This window comes from Larimichthys crocea, chromosome III (assembly GCF_000972845.2).
Source record: "Larimichthys crocea isolate SSNF chromosome III, L_crocea_2.0, whole genome shotgun sequence".
Classification (NCBI taxonomy): domain Eukaryota; kingdom Metazoa; phylum Chordata; class Actinopteri; family Sciaenidae; genus Larimichthys; species Larimichthys crocea.
Genome location: NC_040013.1, coordinates 35,449,634 through 35,469,409, shown reverse-complemented (window position 1 = coordinate 35,469,409; position 19,776 = coordinate 35,449,634). Strand labels below are relative to the sequence as shown.

Sequence of the window (19,776 nt, the reverse complement as noted above, 5' to 3'; positions counted from 1 at the left end):
TGGTGTGTGAATTGGTGATGTGCTGCGTGCGTTACTTCTTTCCTTTTGTTCTCGACAGAACTTTTCTATGTTTTTCGCTTGATTAGTGTTAAGATCGATCAAGGCAGACAGTCGTTCCCTTTCCCATTTGCTTTGACGTTTGACTTCTGCCAATTCTTCCTTTAGTGCCTGCACCGTTTCAGTTTGCAGCTTCTGCTCCAGATCCTTTTTCTCAGCCTTTGCAACAGTTATTTTCTCCTGCCAGAATTTAGTGTCTGTCTCATATTTTTCAGTATAAAACCTTATACCCATCCTGAGGTTTTCTATTAATGTGTCTTTTTCACTATCTGAAACTGCAGACATGTCCATTTTAGACTTTCAAACTAAAATTTGGAGTGTACTAAATGTAGATCTTGAACCAGTAGTTAACACTGAATAACACAAGATGCTATGAGTAAATTTTCTGACTGTTTATGTCCAAGCTGTGACGTCATCTGCGTTGGAAGTGGTAGGCTCCGCCCACAAGCAAACATGTTGTTTTTTCGAAATTTCAAATCGTCCAATCAGAGAAGACGATGCGTTCACTAACTCCCAGCAATTTCAAAACCATCATTAGCTCAACTCAGTCATTAGTGGAGACACCTATAAGTATCTTAAACCCCCACAAGAAGTCCAGTGAGGCATTTTTATCACTAATCTGGATAAAGCTTTTAATAGAGATGGAGGAAGGTTTGTTTAATTGCACAAAAGCAATACTAACTAGCAAACGTTAATGTTTTTTGTAACAGTGAAGAGACATCTTCATGTCTAGCTAAATAAATGAACATTAACAGACTGGTTTGGTACCAGTGTGGGCTCCAGGATTGACTCTGGAAGGGGATAAACAATGCCACAAACAAGCTAAGCGACTATCGACTGTTTCACTGTCTTGTATATAACATTACATTGTGAATCAGCATTACACAGCAGTGATGAGTGACATTATAAATGATCTCCACGTGCTCTTCATCCACTTCAATAATGTTATCTTGATGAAATATATACAGTTTATTATAACGTTTGGACGCACCTATCCATTCAATGATTTATTTTTATTACTTTTTACATTGTAGATTAATACTGAATAAACCAAAACTATGAAAGAATGCATATGGGATTATGTGGCAATCATTATGTGAAGAAATGTCGTCACTTGTGAAGCAGTCAGTCCAGAAAATATCAAGACGTTTGAATGTATCATCATGTGTAGTCACAAAAAACATGAAACGATACAATGAAACTGGCGAGAAAAAGAAGAATAAGAGGTATAGTTTTACAGTTACTAGCTGTATAGATCACCAGTTAAAAGGACCTCATATTAGATTGGACCTCACAAGGCGGTTGGGACCAAAAATCTCAGATTTACCTCCTCAGACCAAATTTCCAGATTTCCACTAATGTCCATTCATTGTGTTTCTTGTGTTTCTCCTTCTTAGTCTCCCTCAGTAGTGGTTTCTTTTGCAAATCCACCAAAAAGGCCTGATTCATATAGTCTCCTCTGAACAATTGACTGTAACTGTGCAGCTGAGGAACCTCTTGTCCTTGCTTTCCTGGGGCAGAGCCAGTTTCATCATATCACTTAATGATTTTCTGTGACTGCACATGACAATCCATTCATAGTGACTATCATGTCCTAAAGTAATATTTCTCATTACTTAGTTGAGTAGTTCTTGCCATAATTTGAATTACTACAGTTGTTAATTATAGTTAAAAACTAGCTCTGTCAGGCTGAATATTTAACATAATTTGACACAAAACAAACAAACAAAAACTTTCTATACAAATAAGCAACAGCACTGTACTTTAGACAATTAGTGTGACTGTGTGATGGATTTATATTCAACCATATATTAATCACTCACGGGACCAGTGGTGAATTTCTGTTTCACAGAGCTGCAAAAGCTGATGGAATACTGAGCAACCAAAGGAAAGGTAAGAATAACAAACAGTGTGTCACCATGTTTAAATATTTGTTTATTATATCTAGCGTAAATTCAAAATAAACATTTCCAGATGTGAAAGCGCTGGTCAGCTCCAGCAGAGAAAATCCGTGTGCTATCAGGACTTAAGGCCAGGTGCAGGACCCGCTGAGAATGACCTGAAAAAACAACAGCATAGTTGAACAAAGACATTTCAATACTTTGTTCTCTAAGTGTTTATTATTTTTATCACTATAATGAATTAACAAAGAAATACTACCTTTGACAAAGAACTCAGTGGGCTCATCACTTGACCAAAACTCTTGCTGCTATTGTCTTTTATGGGTTTGGTTTCACTTGCATGTGATAATTTGCATCAATACAATATTTCATAAGTTCAGTGCTAGGCTGCACATTGACTTGACAATAAGTCATTAAAAATACAAAAACTTTTTCTGTGTAATATTTCTTCTGATGTAGAAAAAAACCCATTTGTCTTGCAACCACATACCCGATATGTCAGTCACTCCTGATTGGTTAGAAGAGAAATCCAACAACATGTGATATTCACCAAAATGGTGAATAATGAGCTAACCACCAAAGTAAATTTGAAAGTCATAAATGTATTTTAATTTATCTTTGTAGGAAGTATTCTTCTGATATGTCAGATATAAGTCTTTCTATGTCCCCATAATTCACACCGTAGGAAACAGTGACATCTCATATCAGAAGTAGGGTACTGATTTTTGATATGTTTAATTCATAGGAGTCCCCCAACATGAAAAATCTCATCAATGATGACAGTCCAACTGTCACACTGATGCTGCTATACTATGTTACTATTACTCATGATGCAATACATTTATTCCCATGTGGGTGAATGTGTTAAACTTATTGACAGCCGTTGTTGCGCATTAATCATTTTTCGGGTTCTCTAACCTGTGAACTGATGCATTGGGGTAAGGGAGGGAAACTCCCAGGTCCAGCTAGTGACGTGGTTCTGAGGAAGACCATGACCTGTGATGAGACATCTCTTCTTTTCAGCCCATCGTAGAGAACAGATCTGCAACTAGAGTCATTAGGAACCTTAAATTTGATATTTAGACATAGCAGACATATTTCTGCTGCATTTTGAGTCTCGAGCACCTGTGAATTTGTGCTGGCAGATGTCACACAAGTCCCTGAATCTGTGTCCCAGATCCTCAGTTCTCCGTCTTTCCATCCCCCTCCGGTTGCAATCATCTTTCTCTGCCATGGGCACCATCCCATTGCCTAAAGACACAAACACAATGAATACACAAGCATACACACAACAGTCAACAGATTGTTAAGGCAGACTGTGGAGTGAATCACTGCAGGATTGACTAACAGTATTGATTTATAATCAAATCTTTTTAAATGTCAATTTGTCTAATACTTCATGGCCAAATACCTGTAAATATCCCAGTGCAAACACTGACCTTAACAGCGCTTGGCTGTTTCATCGTAGTGATTGGCTGACGAGACCTTGTTAGCCCTGTGACATCACTATCCCATATACAGAGATGGCCCTCTGTGGAGCCACTCGCTAGCCAGTCACCATCTGGTGACCACTGAAGACTGCAGATCGCGTCCTTCTGGACGGCTGCACCGACCAGAGGTGTAGGAGCGCGAGGGTCAAGGTGATTGATACGCCCAAGAACAGAGCCGCTGTAAGATTGTGAAAACTGTCATGAATATTGAACACTTCATATTGGTAGTAATTGGGATTCACTTTTCTACCAGCTACATTTTGGATTAGGTTGGTAAACAAACTGATTTCTCTGATTTTTTCATTCCTGCTTTAATTAACTAACAAGGTCAGTATAAAGGAAGTTCAGTTTTGTACCTTTCAAGGACTTTTTAAGTGATCACAGGAACATTGGATTTGAGATAAAAATGATACTTAAAGTCTGTGTAGTATCATGTCAGTGCTTACCTGCTGAGTAACTGCTGTTTCCAGGAAAGAGCTCTGACCACAGAAAAGTGTGATGGTAGACACCTTATGTTCTGCTTGTATTCAACATCCCACATCTAAAGAAAGATTCAGAATCACCACAAACTGTCAGCCTGCTGATTCAACCATGTGTTACGCTTCCCATCACGCAAGCCCTCCCCCCATACCACAGTTTCTACGAAACAGTTTCCACCCAAGTTTTCACCTGTATCTCCCCTCGCCTGGTCCCAATGCAGAGAAGTCTGCCATCTCTACTCCAGCACAGACACGAGATGGACTGAGTCTGACGGTCCGATGGTCGTCCTGGTTTTGGATTCGGGTCCAAATATCCCACCAAAGCACAAGTTTCTGAATTCCAAAGGTAAACAGAAGAGCCCAGTGCTAATGCAATCATACCGTTACAACTGCAGTCAAGAAGATTAGTGTCTGAAGGGGAAGAGATGGAAAAAGAGAGATGGTCTAGAGAGGGTGTACTGTGCCTGATGAGTTAAGTATTGAGAGATAGGATAAGGCTTAACTAAACCATCAAAGGATTATTCGCCACAATCAGAAGCTATATTTTGCTGCCGGCTTGCCATGCCACATATAATGTTCAGTGATGTGTTTAAACAGAGGTGTTTTTGGTGGAACAGAAGTGGGTGTGTGATCTTATGAAGGTCAGACAAACAGATAGCTTCTGACTAATTACAGTACAGGGCCATGGACAAGAATCCCTTCAATACACATTCCATCAGATAATTTTGAGAAACCAGAATCTTTAGAATTATTTAGATTTTTCATATTTTGCGTATTTGGGAATCTGTTACATTATACTTTTATATCCCAACATGAATCTGTCTATCTTTGTGTCAAAGCCCTCTCCACAAAGACAAATCTGTAGAATGAATGCTAGTTACTTTACTCTTTATTAATTTGTTGGCCTAAACTCAGTCAAATTTGAATACTGGAATAAGCTGATAAAGTACCCATCATCTATATCATGTTCATTGGAGAATTATGATATGACCACATTGTTATTAAGGGCTGCTAGTTGATTATTTGGGGTATACATAGGTTCTGCTCTGTCTTACAGAGATGATGAGTGAGCATTTTAATGAAATGAAATTGTATATTTGTGACCATTGTGATTATGGAAGATTTATGTCAACAAATGGGCTTTGTGTCACAGATAGGGTAGTTGAAAAGTACCAGCATTATCCTTTGGACACACAAACATAGGCTCGGTTTTAATGACTGAGGATTTGTTGCTTACAGAAGTCATTAAGCAGTGACGGCGCCGCCAACTTCATCTCCGACTTTTCCTGCAGACTCACAGAAGCTTCGTCCAGAACAGCAAATGGCTGCAAATCATGTCTTCCCTCATCAGAGCCTGCAATGAAAACATATTACATAAGCACAAAGTACAAATATATCTTTGGTTTAGTGTTGCTACTGCCGACTCTATTCATGTTTCCTTAAATGATTTCAAATTAAATCTTTTTTTGTGTCATTTGTTCCCAGAAATACAGTGAATGAATGGTTACTGACCACGTTTACTGCTGCAATGAGGCCAGTACACACACACACACACACACACACACACACACACACACACGCACACACACACACACACACACACAGATTTATGTAATAGTACTAATAAACTCAATGTACTTCCACTACACAGTAGTATAGTAGTAGCCAGGTTTATGTATTAAATTTGAATAAAGTCAATTTGTTTGCCCAAACCCAACATTGAAAATGAATGCAGTCATTTTGAGTTTATTAGTACTTGTAATCTTACTACTTGCTTCACATTAAGTTTGTTAGTTTATTTTTTGAGTGCACACTTAGATACAGGCACATTAAAAAAACATGAGAGGCTGAGGCTGAATAAAGCTGAGCGCTCAAGCTGTGTATTGTGTTAATGCTTACTGTAAATGAAACCAAAACCCTTTCTGATGTTCTCTCTGTAAACTTGACCTACTTCTACTTTACTTTCCTGGTATGACATCATGCAGTATTGCTCTGGATGTCATTCAGATAATCAGCTATTTCCTTGTGTGTGTCTTTAAGTGATGTAGGAATGTAGTCCAAGAAACAGACATTCATGCCATACCAGCCCATTGTGCATTTACATCATCTTGAACTGCAGCTCTCCACATCCATCCCTGCAAAACAAATCAAATATTATTTGTACATATTTAACAGGATGTTTATATTCAAATAGTTCAGGAAGTATCGTTAGCATTTACAATGATTGTGCAGGTACAGGTTTTTCTGACATAGTTACCGTAGTTATAGTTATCTGAAGCTGACAAAGAACCGTCAGTACCCAGATCCTTAACCTCTTTTTTCAACATTAATTTTGCCTGCAGAAGACAGCCTGCACAAGCAAGTGTCATTCATCTCTCTGCACATGCTTTGTTTTGTTGTCACAGTTCATACTACAGCTACAAGTTCCTTAAACAAACCTGTTCTGGGGCATTTCCCGTGGCAAGCCAGCTGCTGTCAGTGATGGTGCGTGGTGTGTTCATTGGTGTGAAAGCCACACCTCCCACCAAGGATGTTTCTGATTGAGACAGAAAGACTTCATCACAGAAAAATGCTGCAATGATCTGCTGTTAGACAGCAGGGCCGTATATATTGTATTTTTATTGTTTAGCTTATTTATTTATTTTTATGTGTAGTACTGTTACACTGTTTAGTGCTCTTAATGGCGAGCTGACCAGTTCTTCTTGTCCAAGGGTAAGAGACTTATTAGGCCTTTTTTCTGACTTTTTGTGAGCATTATATATATATATATAAGAGATAGATAGATAGATAGATAGATAGATAGATAGATAGATAGATAGATAGATAGATTGATTGATTGATTGTTTTGTAGGATGTTTTATTTAATTTTATTTTGATATTTTGGCTTTGTAAACAATCCAAATGCTGTTGTGTATTTGCTAACTTGCTTACTTTGCTGGGCATTGTGCGTTTATGTTGATTGATTGTGACCTTGACAATTATCAAGAGAGAAAAAGTATTTATAGCTGAGATGAAATCTGACTTGTACTGATAAAGTTTCTATAATAAACATTATTAACCACAGTTTTGATGAAGTACATGTTGTGTGCGTGTGTGTGATGTGTTGTCTGTTGTGTACCTTGAAGGTCTCCCTGTGGGACTCTCGGTTCTGGTTCATGGTGTCTCGGTGGAGAATCCAGCTCCAGTCTCTGACGGACTGTATCAAACTCAAAGCTGGGCTCACAGCGCCGCCCAGTGGTCAGCGGTGTGCTCGCAGCACAGCTGCCCCGCTGAATGATCCGCCTCCTGAACCGCTTGTATGATACGCGCTGAGCGTCGTTTTGTCCCTGAGAAGACAAATAAAACACAAGATTTGAACATGAAGTGAGCCTTCATAGTGTCAGAATACTGGAAACTGACACAAACTACAAACGTGTGCAAACTTGAAACCACAGAAAATCAACAAGTGTCAAGCAAGCAACATCAAGAGCTTAACTTCCGGTTAAAACATCGACACGATAAAAAAAAACTTTACAAATTAATATTTTGTTCTGCATAAATCTCTTGCCCTGCTCACACTACCATATACACATTAATGCATAATTAATCATACAACAGTAAAGTTACAAGACAGTATAAAATATGAAATGAGCCATTCTGCATAATGCGTATTTTTACTTTTGGCTACTATATTTTGATACTAATACTTAGATTAATACTTTTTAAGTACATTTTTCACTGTATTATTGTAGTACTGTGACTTTTTCCTTTAGAAAAAAGACCTGATCTTTCACCACAGCTGTTAAGGTTGCTAAGCAAGTCACTGGGTCGTTTCTATCAGTTTATGATGACTAATGCTAAATAAATTATGTTTTTAAGCATCATGATTGCTGTTACAGCAGTTTTATGTTAAAAGTTTAGTTAAATGGAATTAAGCTTTTTGACATCTTATTATAAGAAGTAATTAACGGAAATATATTAGAGAGAAAATGTTTAATGCTATAACAGATATACTATATATAATTAACTTAACTCCAATAAGAAACATTAGCAAGTTTGTTGTATGTTTTTTTTTTTACGTTTTAATTTTCCTCTTATTTTGAAGGAACTAGCGCGCCGTAGCTTTGTCTATCTTTACCCAGCTTCTTTCTCCGGTCCGCCCTAAACTCCTTTGGCAAGAGACCCCATCCCGACCACGGTTCGTTCTTCCCCCTCCAAGATGGAGGCCTTAGGGGGCTACCCTGCCAAGTCCTCCAACCCGAAAGCGAAGAAGTTAACGGTGCTGCTGAGCATGACAGTCGGTGTGGGGTGTTTGTTCCTCCTGCAGACTCAGCTGGTGAAGCCGAGGAAACCTGCGGATTTTTACTCCTTCGAGGTCAAAGACGCGAAGGGGAGGACGGTGTCTCTGGAGAAGTACCGAGGAAAAGTAAGTCCACATCATCACCAGTCATTCCAGTGTGAGGGGAAATCTGTGAAAACTCTCCCCGGGTCATTCAGTGTCAGCTGAGTGTGTGTTTCATTACATCATAATATATTTTAATAGTATTTCTTCCAGTATAATTACACTCTGTCTTTCCCTCCCCATGCACAGGCGTCTTTGGTTGTAAACGTGGCGAGTCACTGCGAGCAGACTGAGGCGAACTACAGGTCTCTGCAGGAGCTCCACCGAGAGCTGGGCACCTCTCACTTCAACGTCCTGGCCTTTCCCTGCGGTCAGTTCGGAGACACAGAGACCGGGACCAGCCGGGACATCGAGGCTTTCGCCAAGTCCACCTATGGCGTCACCTTCCCCTTCTTCAGCAGGATCAAAATAATGGGCTCAGAGGCTGACCCTGCCTTCAGATTCCTCACAGGTTGGCAGAGACGCATGTAACCAACATCTGTCTGCAGCTGCATGCTGAGTTTTACAATGAGACACGAGTGCACACACACATATCTGAGTAGACAGCACACTACCACTGTGATTAAAGTCTATTTTTTTACAGTCCCTTTAAGTTCAAATGAATCATGTGACACTTCAGCAGCTGTATGTCAGGAAGTAGAGTCTGAACTTTCACTGCACTGCATTTACTACAGGACTGCAGGAAATAGAACATTTATGTTCAAGTGAAAGTATGAATCAGTTATTATTTTAATCTACCAAACACAGATGTTTTCTTTGCTCACAGGCATATTGGTTTTATTATTTGTCCCCATATTAAATTAGCTGGAATAACCATGTCCCATCTGGTTATTTTATCCATATCCAATTGAATTCCAGGGAAATGTATTATATATCTTAAGGGTCCGGTGTGTAGTTTTTATTTATTGGCAGGAATGGGATACAACATTCATTAGTATGTTTTCATTAGTATATAATCACCCAAAAATAAGAATCATTGTTTTTATTGTCTTTAAGTGAGCCCTATATCTACAGTGAGAGCAGGTCCTCTTTTACCATGTTGAACCGCTATTTTTCTACAGTAGACCAGAACAGACAAACCAAACTCTGATGAAGATATGTATTTTTGTTTGTGTGAATTTTTGGGTGCAGCGTGGGAGAGTATTCATTTGGTTGCAATCTGCGATTTCACTGCTGGATGTCACTAAATCCTACTGTTCAAAACACCTTCCACTCTCTTTCCTAGCATGAAGGAGGCCATGAAACACACAAAAGTTCCCATCAAGTGTCACTCCTCTGGGCTATGGTAAAAATATGGCAGTCTAACATGGCCATCCCTGTGGAGGAGGCCGCACAGTGTCTGTAGATATAAACAGTTCATAACAAAAACACAATGATTATTATTTTCAGGTCATTATACACTAATGAAAACAAAAGTTGAATGAATAATAGACTCCATTTCCTCCATATTCTGTAAATAGAGCCTCCTAAATTTTACTCCCTGTTTTTACCTTTGTAAAAAGTTTATTTAGCTTAGAAAGTAGAAGAATTTTCTCAATGCATAAAGGAACAATTCATTGTTCAGTTTAATAACAAAAGAAAACGTAAGTGAAGGAAATACTCAAGTTTAGTATTTCAAATAGTCTGTATTTACATGTTGAGTGATGATAATCTCTGGAAACATTTATTCAAGTTTCTGGCTAAACTTCGGTTGAAACATGAACCATTAATGAGTGTCTGGTCGTGTGCTGTCTTTCAGATTCTGTGAAGAAAATCCCAAAGTGGAACTTCTGGAAGTTTTTGGTGAATCCAGAGGGTAAAGTGGTCCGGTTCTGGCGAACGGACGAGCCTATGGAGAGCGTTCGACAAGAGGCCACAGCGTTGGTGCGAGAAATCATCCTGAAAAAACGGGTAGAGCTATGATGGAGCTTATCGATGGATACTAGACACATCTTTGTGTGACGCCGGTGTTTCCTGTTTCCAAAAGAAAGACCGGACTCTGAACTGTTACAGCGAGTGTGGTTTGGTGGTGTCTCGCTCCAGAAACGTGCAGGATGGAAAAGGTCATTCAAGGCTAGTCAGATTGTGTGTGCATTTGTGAGAGCATGTGTTTGTTTGTATGGGGACCATCCTGTGGTTAATGATGACAATTATGATGAACATTCCTGATAATGACCACTGCTGCAGCGGAAGGATTGTTTAACCATTGAAGTGTTGCATTTTACAAATGTTCTGTTTGGCCTAGTCTGTACTTTATACCATCTATTTCTAATGTTTACATTAAAATGTATTTCTTAAGGTGGAGCATAACATTTTGGCCTGTTTTGACTGATTTGAGCCCAGCAGATTGTGAAACATCCATCCAAGAATAAAATGATTGCATAATTATGACTTAACTAATGAGTTCAGGTTCAGTTTTTAAAAAGTTTCAAAAGCAAGAAATATGCATAGAGTTTCTTAGTTAACTGAATATTGGTGCTAATATTTTATATCCTGTAGTTAATTTGACATAGTTATATATATATTAACAGTAATTTCATTGTATTTGGAGCAGGTCACCTCTCAGTCTGAATATATTTTTAAAAATTTCAACAAAAAAAACCCTTAAAGGTCCAGTGTGTAAGATTTAAGGGGAGGTTATTGGCAGAAATGCAATATGATATTCATAACTTGCTCTAAATAGGGACTTTCATGTTTTTTGCAGCCATGCATGGAGAGTGAAAAGGGTGAGATGAGGGGTATTCAGTTGGTCTATGGGCGATAAAGGTTTCATTATTTAATTTATTCAGTCTGCAACTCGGACACTAGATGTCGCTAGATCCTACACACTGGACCTTTAACAAGTAGCTCTGAAACTCAAGCTGGTGTTCTTAACTGATAGATGTTAATTGCAGAAGTCGTCTGGGGTTGCTGCCATGGATTTAAATGAACAGCTGGAGGGCAGCAGCAGGTAAGCTGGCACACACACAATCAACCAGCTAACAAGACACTGCCTACCAGCCACCCATGATAAAAGAGCTGAAAAAGCAATTGCCTAAATTGCACTAAATAGACTTCTTTCTCTTGTGTGCAAAGTTTTTAAACATCTCAGCATCCTGTAGGATGCTTGTACCTCTTGATCCAGTATACAGTCAAATGTAACCGTTAAGGTAGCAGAGCAGTGTGAGCTGACAAAAGACACATCAGCTAACATTACACTGCCTCCCAACCAGTCACAACCCAAAAGCCTACTGTATGCAAATGTGTGCATTTGACTATGATGAACTGATGCTGAGCTGAATGTCTTTTCAGTCATTCCCCTCTTGACGTAGTCTGACTGATGACTTTTAATTCTACAGGTGAATGAAAGTGTGACACGTGGCGATGTCTGCGAGATGTTTGAGGTCAGATGGTGAGCAGCAGTGAGGAGTGTAGCTGACAGCTGTCAATCAGATAACACAGCAAGCAGCAATACACTGCCACACCGTCACCACCGGCTCAGAGGCTGGAGGGGGAGGACGCAGCCATGGAGCACAATTAAACTTAAAGTACTGATTGTTTAGATTCTCCTTTTATACCCTCACTTACCTTGAAGTGACAGTGTCTTCTCTTTCCTACAAAATCTCTTAGCCTTCTCCTCATATTGCCCTGGTTATGAAAACAAACTTTAGTCAGTGTGATGAACATTATAATAAAAAACAGCTTCCTCTACTGATCTCTCTAATGAAGTTGGGCATTGTTATTATAATTACCAGTAACTGGGTGTTATTTTATGAACATTTAACAGTAACATATATTTTGCTGTTGACCCAGAGACAGAGCCATGTGTTTAGAGTTTGAAGTGGTGGTTGCCTGGTAGCAGCAGCAGCAACAGGTCATAAGTGATTGGCCTAGTTAGGTAATAAGATATTGTCCTACTTTTTTTTTTATATATATACATATATACACTGTATATTACTTTATAAATTACTCACCCAGTCATTTGAATCTCCACTTTTCAGACGCATCTTCAGTTTCCATAACATTTGTAAGGCGTCACTCCCTTCCTGAGCCTATGTGAGGATCCGGTCATGCCCGGTGCACCTGTTGTCTCCTGGACTGACTCCGCTCCTATATACTCTCCCCAGGCGGATGGCGGAGCGGGAAACACCGTCCCCTGCTCTGCTATTGGCAGTCAGCCTGTTAAGGGATTCCCTCCGCGTCCTGGTTTCTAATGGAAACAAATAGACACAGTTAAAAAAAAAGAGCAACGCGGTAATGTTGTAAAGGTGGAGGCGGCAGCATGTAATCACTTAACAACCCTGACAAGGACGGACTTTTATTTTAATTACACGGTTTATCAACTAATATTCTATTATGTAACCTCTGTCGTTTAGCTGAAGAAATCTAATCTAAGAAATCTTCCAGAAATGTTCTATTAATGGTGATGACTAGCTATTATCATTATTGTTGTTGTTAGAAAAGGCAAACCAAACTAGGACTCGTGAACATTCAAAAGGAAAAAAAAAAGAGTGAATATGTTTTACTAGTAGCAGGAAGACATTATAGGAGCCTAATAATAAATAGTTTAGAATATTACATTGTAACAGTGTCTTTATATAGCCCTTGTAGCAGTTACAAGTTATGTAGTTTATGATCTACGTTTTATTTTGTTCAGTTACAAGTTATGTAGTTTATGATCTACGTTTTATTTTGTTCAGGAAAACATTTTAGTTAACAACTAAACTGATGTTAGAAGTTAAAAAAGACCAATAAAGAGAAAAAAATAAATTGAACAAATACTTTTACATTTATTCTAAATATTTTAAATAACAACTGAACTGAATCTGAAGTTAAAGAAGTTGAATTAAAGGTTCTTAGATTTTATTTATTTATTTATTTTAGACGTAAAATATTATTTAGGAGCTAAAATATGATAAAATAAATATAAAATACATTTAAAAGTGAATAAATACAATATTTTCATAATGAAAAGAATCAACAGACACACCAGCATCAATAACTAAATAAAAATAATAAATGTAATATATTTTTCTATAAACTGCTTTCATTATTCAGCTCTTATATCAGCTCTTCTGGATTCACCTAGTTTTGCGGGAAGAGGCCCGCAGTCCGCGGGCCTCACTGCATCATGACGTGCTGCAGTGGCGCTAAGTGGGTGGAACGGCGCGAGCAGCGCACGTTCTCGCCACCTGCCACTTCCATATGCGCTCACACCCCGAGCGCGAGCCTGAAAATTGTGCGACAGGTGCGTGCTCTCAATGACACGCAGCAGCCGCACATGTGCTTGACGAAGCACCTCCATCACAGCTCCTGCAGCAGTCAGACATGTAGGCCCACATTCAGAGTCCATATGTATATTTCATTTCATCATTCGGGGTAAATAAAGGTCTTTAACAACAGTTAAACCACACCTTTGTTTATAAATGTGGCATAATGCTTTATTATTGTGTTTGTTGTTAATGATGCAGAGGCAGTTTTATGTCACTTTCTGTTGGACCTTTTGTCCCTCTGTTCATATTTTACTCATTTCATTACTCCAAAGTGTGCAATACGTCTCTATAGCGCATGAGGAAAAGCCATTAACAAGTAGGTTTTATTCTCCCGGGGTCTTGCACCTCTAAATCTTCTCATCAGGCTTCACCAGCATCCATCCACAGGAAGAATAAATCGTTTTATTTCACCACCCTCTTTCCCGCGGGACTCCGTCTGCTTTTGCAGCCTCCCTCTGGGTTTGGCTTCAGTCACCTTAGAAACTCATTGTGTCTGTATTTTCCTTTCCCCCCCCTCCCGCATTGTCCCCCGCAGTTTGGCGGTAGCTTAACCGGTCAAATGTGTCACAACCAGCTTAAACAAAGCTTCGCCCTCTGTGCCTGCTCTCCACAGCCCTGCTGGTCAATGACAAACGGATTTGTTTGCAGTAAAAGTGGTGTCGAGCTAAGCTGACGAGAAGGTTTGCGCGGTTATATGAGGGGCTGAGGTTTGACAACAACAGGCGTCCTGTTTGCTTTACGTTGGCAGCAGGAATTTCAATTGTTAACCGTGATCAAGTCAACCGGTCAGAGTTTAAGACTCCACATATACCAGGTACATGAACATCAGTAAAGTGGTGGATTGTAACTAAGTAAAGTACTTAGATACTAAAGATGCATTGTTGTAGATTAACTATTAATGAGCTAAATCTTAGCAGTAAGATGCAACATACACATGCAGCAGTGATATTAATCCAAAAACATCATCAAACACTGACAGGGAGTGTTTTATCTGCAGAATGAGCTCTTTTACTTTTGATACTTTAAGTATATTTAATTGGTAATACTATAGTTTTATTGACAGAAACATGATTTAGGGTTCCCTCTGCACTAATACCTCATTTATTTGTTGTTGATGTTTTTAACGTTGATACTGCAGCACAAAGGTGGTACAAGCACAGGTAAACACATTTCTGACAACACTGACATGAAATATGATAACGTAGACGCATAAACCATCACAAACAATGGAAAATCTATTAGCAAAGATGAACTGAAGTGTCCTCCATCTCACTATCAGGTTCTTCTTATCTTCATTTGTGTTGTTAAAGTCAGTGCTCATGACAGCAGCAGTACTGTAAACTGTCCCCAGCTCAGGGGGACTAAAGTAAACAGGCCCAGGTTTGGGAAGTTTGAACAGGTGTCCATCCAGGAGATTCGACACTGTCCTCTGGACTGGTCTGCCTCAAACAAACCCAGTGTCTTTACAGCTGATGATGGGGACACAGCAAGATTATATCACAGATACACAGAGGTCAGCAGGTCACATCCTCACAAGATAAATTCATCTCTTTTCTCACTGTCTTTCATCTCTTTTGATTTCCTCCATTTTTCCTCCTCCAGGTTTAAACATTATTATTGAATTAATGAGGTTAAAATGGTAGAACAATCAATACTTTTTATTGCTGCTGGCATAATTTGTTCGTGTTGTGTAACTGAAGAGTAAAAAGGCTGAGAGCAGTCAAGATTTTTAATTACAGCCTGCATATGTAAACCTTTTAAATTTTAGCGATGGAAACAGGCTTATGTGGGGTTTTCCACCACACTAATGGCTCATTTACTTATTTATTTGTTATTGATGTTGTTTTGACAAATACAACTCTATTTTTGGATGCACTGTGGCACAAAGGTGATGCAAGCACATGTATACACTGACATAAAATATAATAACATAGAGGCATGTAAAACTGTAACTATCACAAACAATGGAGAATGCATATAATTAACATTTCTGTAAAGATAACCTTTATTATGATATAATAGATATCAATCTATAATTATTATGTAAATCTCTTATTTCTTATGTTATAGCTTTTCCTCCTCTGATGACAGTAAAAGCCACTAGAAATTTTCTGAAGCCACTTTCTGTACCTTACCTACTCCATTTTGGTAGCACATCATCACCCATAATTACTTTATAGGTTCTTCACAATATTATTGTTTTTAGCAGTTACTCTTTGTTCCCCATAGTCGTGTTTTGTTCCACTGTATCTTTACATTTAAGTTCCTGTAGAAAATTGTAGTTTTTTATTAGTACCTGGTTCATACAGAAAAACTACATTGCAAATCCTGGCCTACAAAAATGGGAAAGATAAACACCTAGAATCATTTTCCTGTTTATCAAGCATAGTTTAGAAGACCAATGAACCATGCAGTCTGGGAAAAGACTTTCCAAAAAGAAGGATATAAACAAGGATATTGTTCTGTAGCGCATCACGACCGAATGCCCTTTTTCGGACCACATAGTCACTCAACCGGAGACAAAAGGGAAGGAAGTCCCTGCTTCTTAAAGGTCATAGGGTCACATTTGTTTCACTGCTCAAACAAGAAAAGTTCACATTGAAAACAGTTTCTTTCCATTTGTTGTAAATATCACCTCAGTCTTCTTTCTGGAATAAAAAAAATCTCTGGAGGTCAGCTTTATAAAACATGACATTTATTTCCAAACTTGTGAAGAAATGCATATTTTCCAAGACAAAACATATTGTGAGATGCAAAAATAAACATGACATTGCCCCATTGTTTGGCTAGACCATTACATTTTGAGGCATGTAAACAGAAACACAAAGAAAACAAAAGCTCAGGCAGTATTATTTCCTTTGTCAGGCGCCTCTACCTCTGAGTGATTAGCTTATAAGCTACCTGAGGAAGACATCATTTAATCATTCACAGATATTACTATAGATTATTAGTTAAGCATTAACTGTCACTGCCCACCCACACTTCCTTCCAGTCTTCAATAGACGTATGGCACTTTTACATCAGAAGCATGAATGGAACCATTTTTACATTTGTTAACACTGTCTTCAGCTGTGGTTGGGAACCCAGCGAAAGCGGTATCCTCCCTGATGAGTCCTTGAGGTGAAGGCATGTCCATGAGGAAACACCTGAGTCCTTATGGTGCAATGTTCTCTGATTGAAGTTCTGAAAGATGAGACACTCTCTTCAAGCTCTGCTCTGTCCGTCGCTGTGCTGCTGCCCTTGGAAAAAGAAGTCTGTAGACCTGAGAATGCACCGTACATGCGTATAGTCTCTGATTCCTGCTGAACTCTTGTTCCAGTAGCTGTGCCATGCAGCACAGCATTGCAGCGTGTGCTGATGTCCCTCAGCATGTCCTCCACTGAGTCAGAGGACTCCGTTTCGTAGCCTTCATCTAGTCGCTGCCGCTTACAGGGACTCAGTGAAGTTTTATCACCGCATGGCACGGGCTCTCTTATATGTGGGTCTCTGACAGTCATCAGTTTCTGAAAGAAATCACAAGGCAGACAAAAAAATAAAGATTAAGCATAGGAAGTTATATTGTATTCAGGATGAAAGTGCATGTACGGTCATGTACTCACTTCAAGCACTGAGGCCAGGTGCTTTGCACGGCTGGCCAGCTGCCTGAGGTGAAGGTTTCTCTCCTGAAGGGAGTCGATCTCTTCCTGTTTTCTATGCAGAGTCTCATAGAGCTGCAGACACACAGAGGCAAATATGTTCACATATATATTCTGTCATATGACATAGGACACGTTTTCTTTACCTTGGCATCACCAATTCATATACATCACTGACTGAAAGACTGAAAACTGTCTTGACACAACAGAAGGACTATAACTTGATATAACACCACCATATCAATAAAATAGTGCTATTGCATAATTTAGATCAATAGATAAATATTGCAGTATATTGTGCACCACAGTCATCAAGTCAAATTGTCACACTGTACATTGGTCATAAATCTCACAGTAATGGTTTACCTGATTGTTGACTTCCACTGAATCTCCTAACATCCTGCCTTGGCACTGGGCGATACACTTCCATGGAGCTCCATCTTGGGCAGATGGGTTGTTTGCTTCTGTAGATGTGTGAAACAGGGTGTTCTCTGAAGATAAGTACCGCTGAGGGGTGAGTGGAGGTATGACACATCCTTCAAATGGTACAAGTTCAGCAGGAGACAGGCTGCTCTCCAGTGTGGCAGGAGACTCTGACAGAGGAGAAAAATCACTTTCAGTTTGGAGGATTTCCTCAGTGTGAAAAAGATGATGAGGTTATTATTATAATTATATTAGCAGTAACAACATTAATGCTTCGATGTAAATACTACATCTCCACAGTAGAAGACTTGCTTGACTCACCTGCCATGAAATCCAGCGCATAATCTCCAAAGTCTTGGTCATCTGCATCAGATTCATTCACCTGTGGGCGAGTAAAATTGACGATTAAAAGACATACATGTGTTAAAATCTCAGTCGACAAAGAAATCATAACTGCCTCACACCTGAAAATCCCACCACGACCAAATAGGATAATGTGGCTTTATGGCAGAACATGTCTTGGTAGTCATTTCAGTGAGTGTTCCGTCGCGTAATGCGTTTTGGACGCACGGTGAGCTGTGCCAAAGAGGCTGCCTGTGAGGTCCGGCCAATTAGCGGTAGCCTGCGTGTCATATGTAAACAACAAGTCTCATTCGTGCAGAATTCCAGCACATCGTGTCAAACATTAACAACCTGAGAGTGATGAAGATCTGCCACCATATAATCTCTCTCTGGAGGATATAAATAGTTTGTCACAAAGACATGAGGTGATAAAAAAAAAAGACGTTTCTTTCGTGGAACTTTTTTCTCCTCACCTGAGAACCGAGGAAGTCGCTCTCTCGTCTCACCACAGACGCACAGTCTTCCAAATCATCCCATGCAATTGTTGAAAAGGCTGTACGACGAGAAAAGTGGCTGCATGATGATTCGGTCTCGAAATGTACTTATTTACACTGTTTTTAAGGGAAGTGCATGAAGCGCATACCTTGTTCAATGATGCAGGGGAGCTCCACGTACACAGTGACTGGGCTGCTGCTTCTTGGCACCAGCACTTTATCCTGTAGGTAAAAAAAATCTGTTAAAACCTCCCAACATAGCTGGACTGTGCGCATTATTGTACAGAGAACGATATATCATACCTTTTTGTTTACCGCAGCTCTCTTTTCTTGCTGGCCCATTTGGTTAGGGCAGATAGCACCAAACACCTTTCTGTCTCTTTGCATCTTTGTCAGCTCTGCTCTGGCTACAGCACTGCAGGATCATGGTTTGATTTGGAGCTGATATAGACCAAATTCTCCCGGTTTGTGTCTCTCCATGCCGCGGACTCGTAGTTTTGGCCCAATCAAATGCACTTATTTGGTCTCCAGGGAGTGACAGCGTCCTCGGAGATTAAACTGGTGCAGACTAACGGTTTTCTGGGCTGAAGTGTAAAGTGGTACCGCGCGTAACGGCGCCATTACAGCAGGTGCTCTGTGCGTCAGACCTGCCCTCCCTCTGCCTGCGGCCAAATATTCCCTGTGCTCTGCTCTAAAGGCGCATGTAGGTTTCTTCCAACCATATCTCTCTTACCTCAGCTTTTGTCTTCACAGAATCAGGGAATCCAGCATGTTAGAGACAGGTTCTATAGTAGGTCTAATCTAATCTAATGTTATATTAATATCAGTAATACTTTGTTTTATATGACCATAATCATCCAGTACGTCATTTCTATCCAACTGTGCGTAAAACATCTACCCAAATTAGGTCACGGTTTGCTACGTTTAGAGCGAAGTGGAAAAGGAAAAGGGTAATTACAGCAGACAGCTCGGTAAACACTGGTGACAAATGCCTCTATTAGTAAACAAACAAGAGTAAGCCTTGTTGGCTCTTAACGCTGAATGCACCTGTGTGGTCGACACTGTGTCAGCAGGTCGAGATGCCACGCGTAATGGATTATCAGAGAAAGCCCCTCAATTGACCAGCCTGTGTTGGCACAGTTCCGTTTCATAGAGCTGGAAAAAAAGATGTGCGTAAACTGACCTCCACACAGCTACAACAGCCTACACTCTGAGGAAAATTATAATATTACGGTACTGCTTTCACACTAAGGTTTGCGTTTTATTACATATTTTATCATTTCTGGAGATTTTACAGTGAAAAACTACCAAACCATGACAGTAAAATAAGTAAAATATGCTAA

The 19,776-nt window shown here is 39.5% G+C and overlaps 3 protein-coding genes across 4 annotated transcripts; 1 reads left to right on the top strand and 2 right to left on the bottom strand.

Annotated features, from left to right (window-relative positions):
* Positions 1–1,983: 1,983 nt before the first annotated feature.
* Positions 1,984–12,456, bottom strand: LOC104923009 (cell division cycle protein 20 homolog B). The gene is made up of 12 exons (XM_027273963.1): positions 12,241–12,456; positions 11,855–11,914; positions 7,046–7,253; positions 6,366–6,463; positions 6,011–6,062; positions 5,165–5,281; positions 4,118–4,338; positions 3,895–3,989; positions 3,398–3,626; positions 3,084–3,209; positions 2,877–3,000; positions 1,984–2,116 (listed from the first exon to the last, which is right to left on the bottom strand). The coding sequence occupies exons 1-12, from the start codon at positions 12,289–12,291 to the stop codon at positions 2,013–2,015; spliced, it is 1,485 nt and encodes a 494-aa protein (XP_027129764.1). The 5' UTR covers positions 12,292–12,456; the 3' UTR covers positions 1,984–2,012.
* On the top strand, positions 8,016–10,589 carry gpx8 (glutathione peroxidase 8 (putative)). Its single transcript, XM_010735960.3, has 3 exons — positions 8,016–8,332; positions 8,498–8,759; positions 10,047–10,589. The coding sequence occupies exons 1-3, from the start codon at positions 8,126–8,128 to the stop codon at positions 10,208–10,210; spliced, it is 633 nt and encodes a 210-aa protein (XP_010734262.1). The 5' UTR covers positions 8,016–8,125; the 3' UTR covers positions 10,211–10,589.
* Positions 12,457–16,343: 3,887 nt separating the features above from the next.
* On the bottom strand, positions 16,344–18,934 carry mcidas (multiciliate differentiation and DNA synthesis associated cell cycle protein). 2 transcript variants are annotated; one of them, XM_010735981.3, is made up of 7 exons: positions 18,737–18,934; positions 18,583–18,655; positions 18,413–18,492; positions 17,919–17,979; positions 17,541–17,767; positions 17,139–17,249; positions 16,344–17,042 (listed from the first exon to the last, which is right to left on the bottom strand). In XM_010735981.3, exons 1-7 carry the CDS (start codon positions 18,818–18,820, stop codon positions 16,605–16,607), a joined length of 1,074 nt encoding a protein of 357 aa, XP_010734283.3. In that variant the 5' UTR covers positions 18,821–18,934; the 3' UTR covers positions 16,344–16,604. The 2 variants fall into 2 exon arrangements, with proteins under 2 accessions (XP_010734283.3, XP_027134060.1); XM_027278259.1 differs by lacking the exons at positions 18,583–18,655; positions 18,737–18,934 and adding an exon at positions 18,062–18,219 and having other exon boundaries at positions 18,413–18,434.
* Between the last annotated feature and the right edge of the window lie 842 nt (positions 18,935–19,776).

Excerpts from the sequence above, each read along its gene's own strand:
- gpx8 (XM_010735960.3), top strand. The coding sequence starts at position 8,126 with ATGGAGGCCTTAGGGGGCTACCCTGCCAAGTCCTCCAACCCGAAAGCG. Across the intron at positions 8,333-8,497 it reads TGGAGAAGTACCGAGGAAAA|GCGTCTTTGGTTGTAAACGT; the intron begins GTAAGTCCACAT and ends CCCCATGCACAG. Across the intron at positions 8,760-10,046 it reads TGCCTTCAGATTCCTCACAG|ATTCTGTGAAGAAAATCCCA; the intron begins GTTGGCAGAGAC and ends GCTGTCTTTCAG.
- LOC104923009 (XM_027273963.1), bottom strand. The coding sequence starts at position 12,291 with ATGTTATGGAAACTGAAGATGCGTCTGAAAAGTGGAGATTCAAATGAC. Across the intron at positions 7,254-11,854 it reads GAAGACACTGTCACTTCAAG|GGACAAAACGACGCTCAGCG; the intron begins GTAAGTGAGGGT and ends TTGTCTTCTCAG. Across the intron at positions 3,210-3,397 it reads AACAGCCAAGCGCTGTTAAG|GCAATGGGATGGTGCCCATG; the intron begins GTCAGTGTTTGC and ends TTGTGTCTTTAG.
- mcidas (XM_010735981.3), bottom strand. The coding sequence starts at position 18,820 with ATGCAAAGAGACAGAAAGGTGTTTGGTGCTATCTGCCCTAACCAAATG. Across the intron at positions 18,493-18,582 it reads CCCCTGCATCATTGAACAAG|CCTTTTCAACAATTGCATGG; the intron begins GTATGCGCTTCA and ends CTCGTCGTACAG. Across the intron at positions 17,768-17,918 it reads TGCGCTGGATTTCATGGCAG|AGTCTCCTGCCACACTGGAG; the intron begins GTGAGTCAAGCA and ends CTCCTCTGTCAG.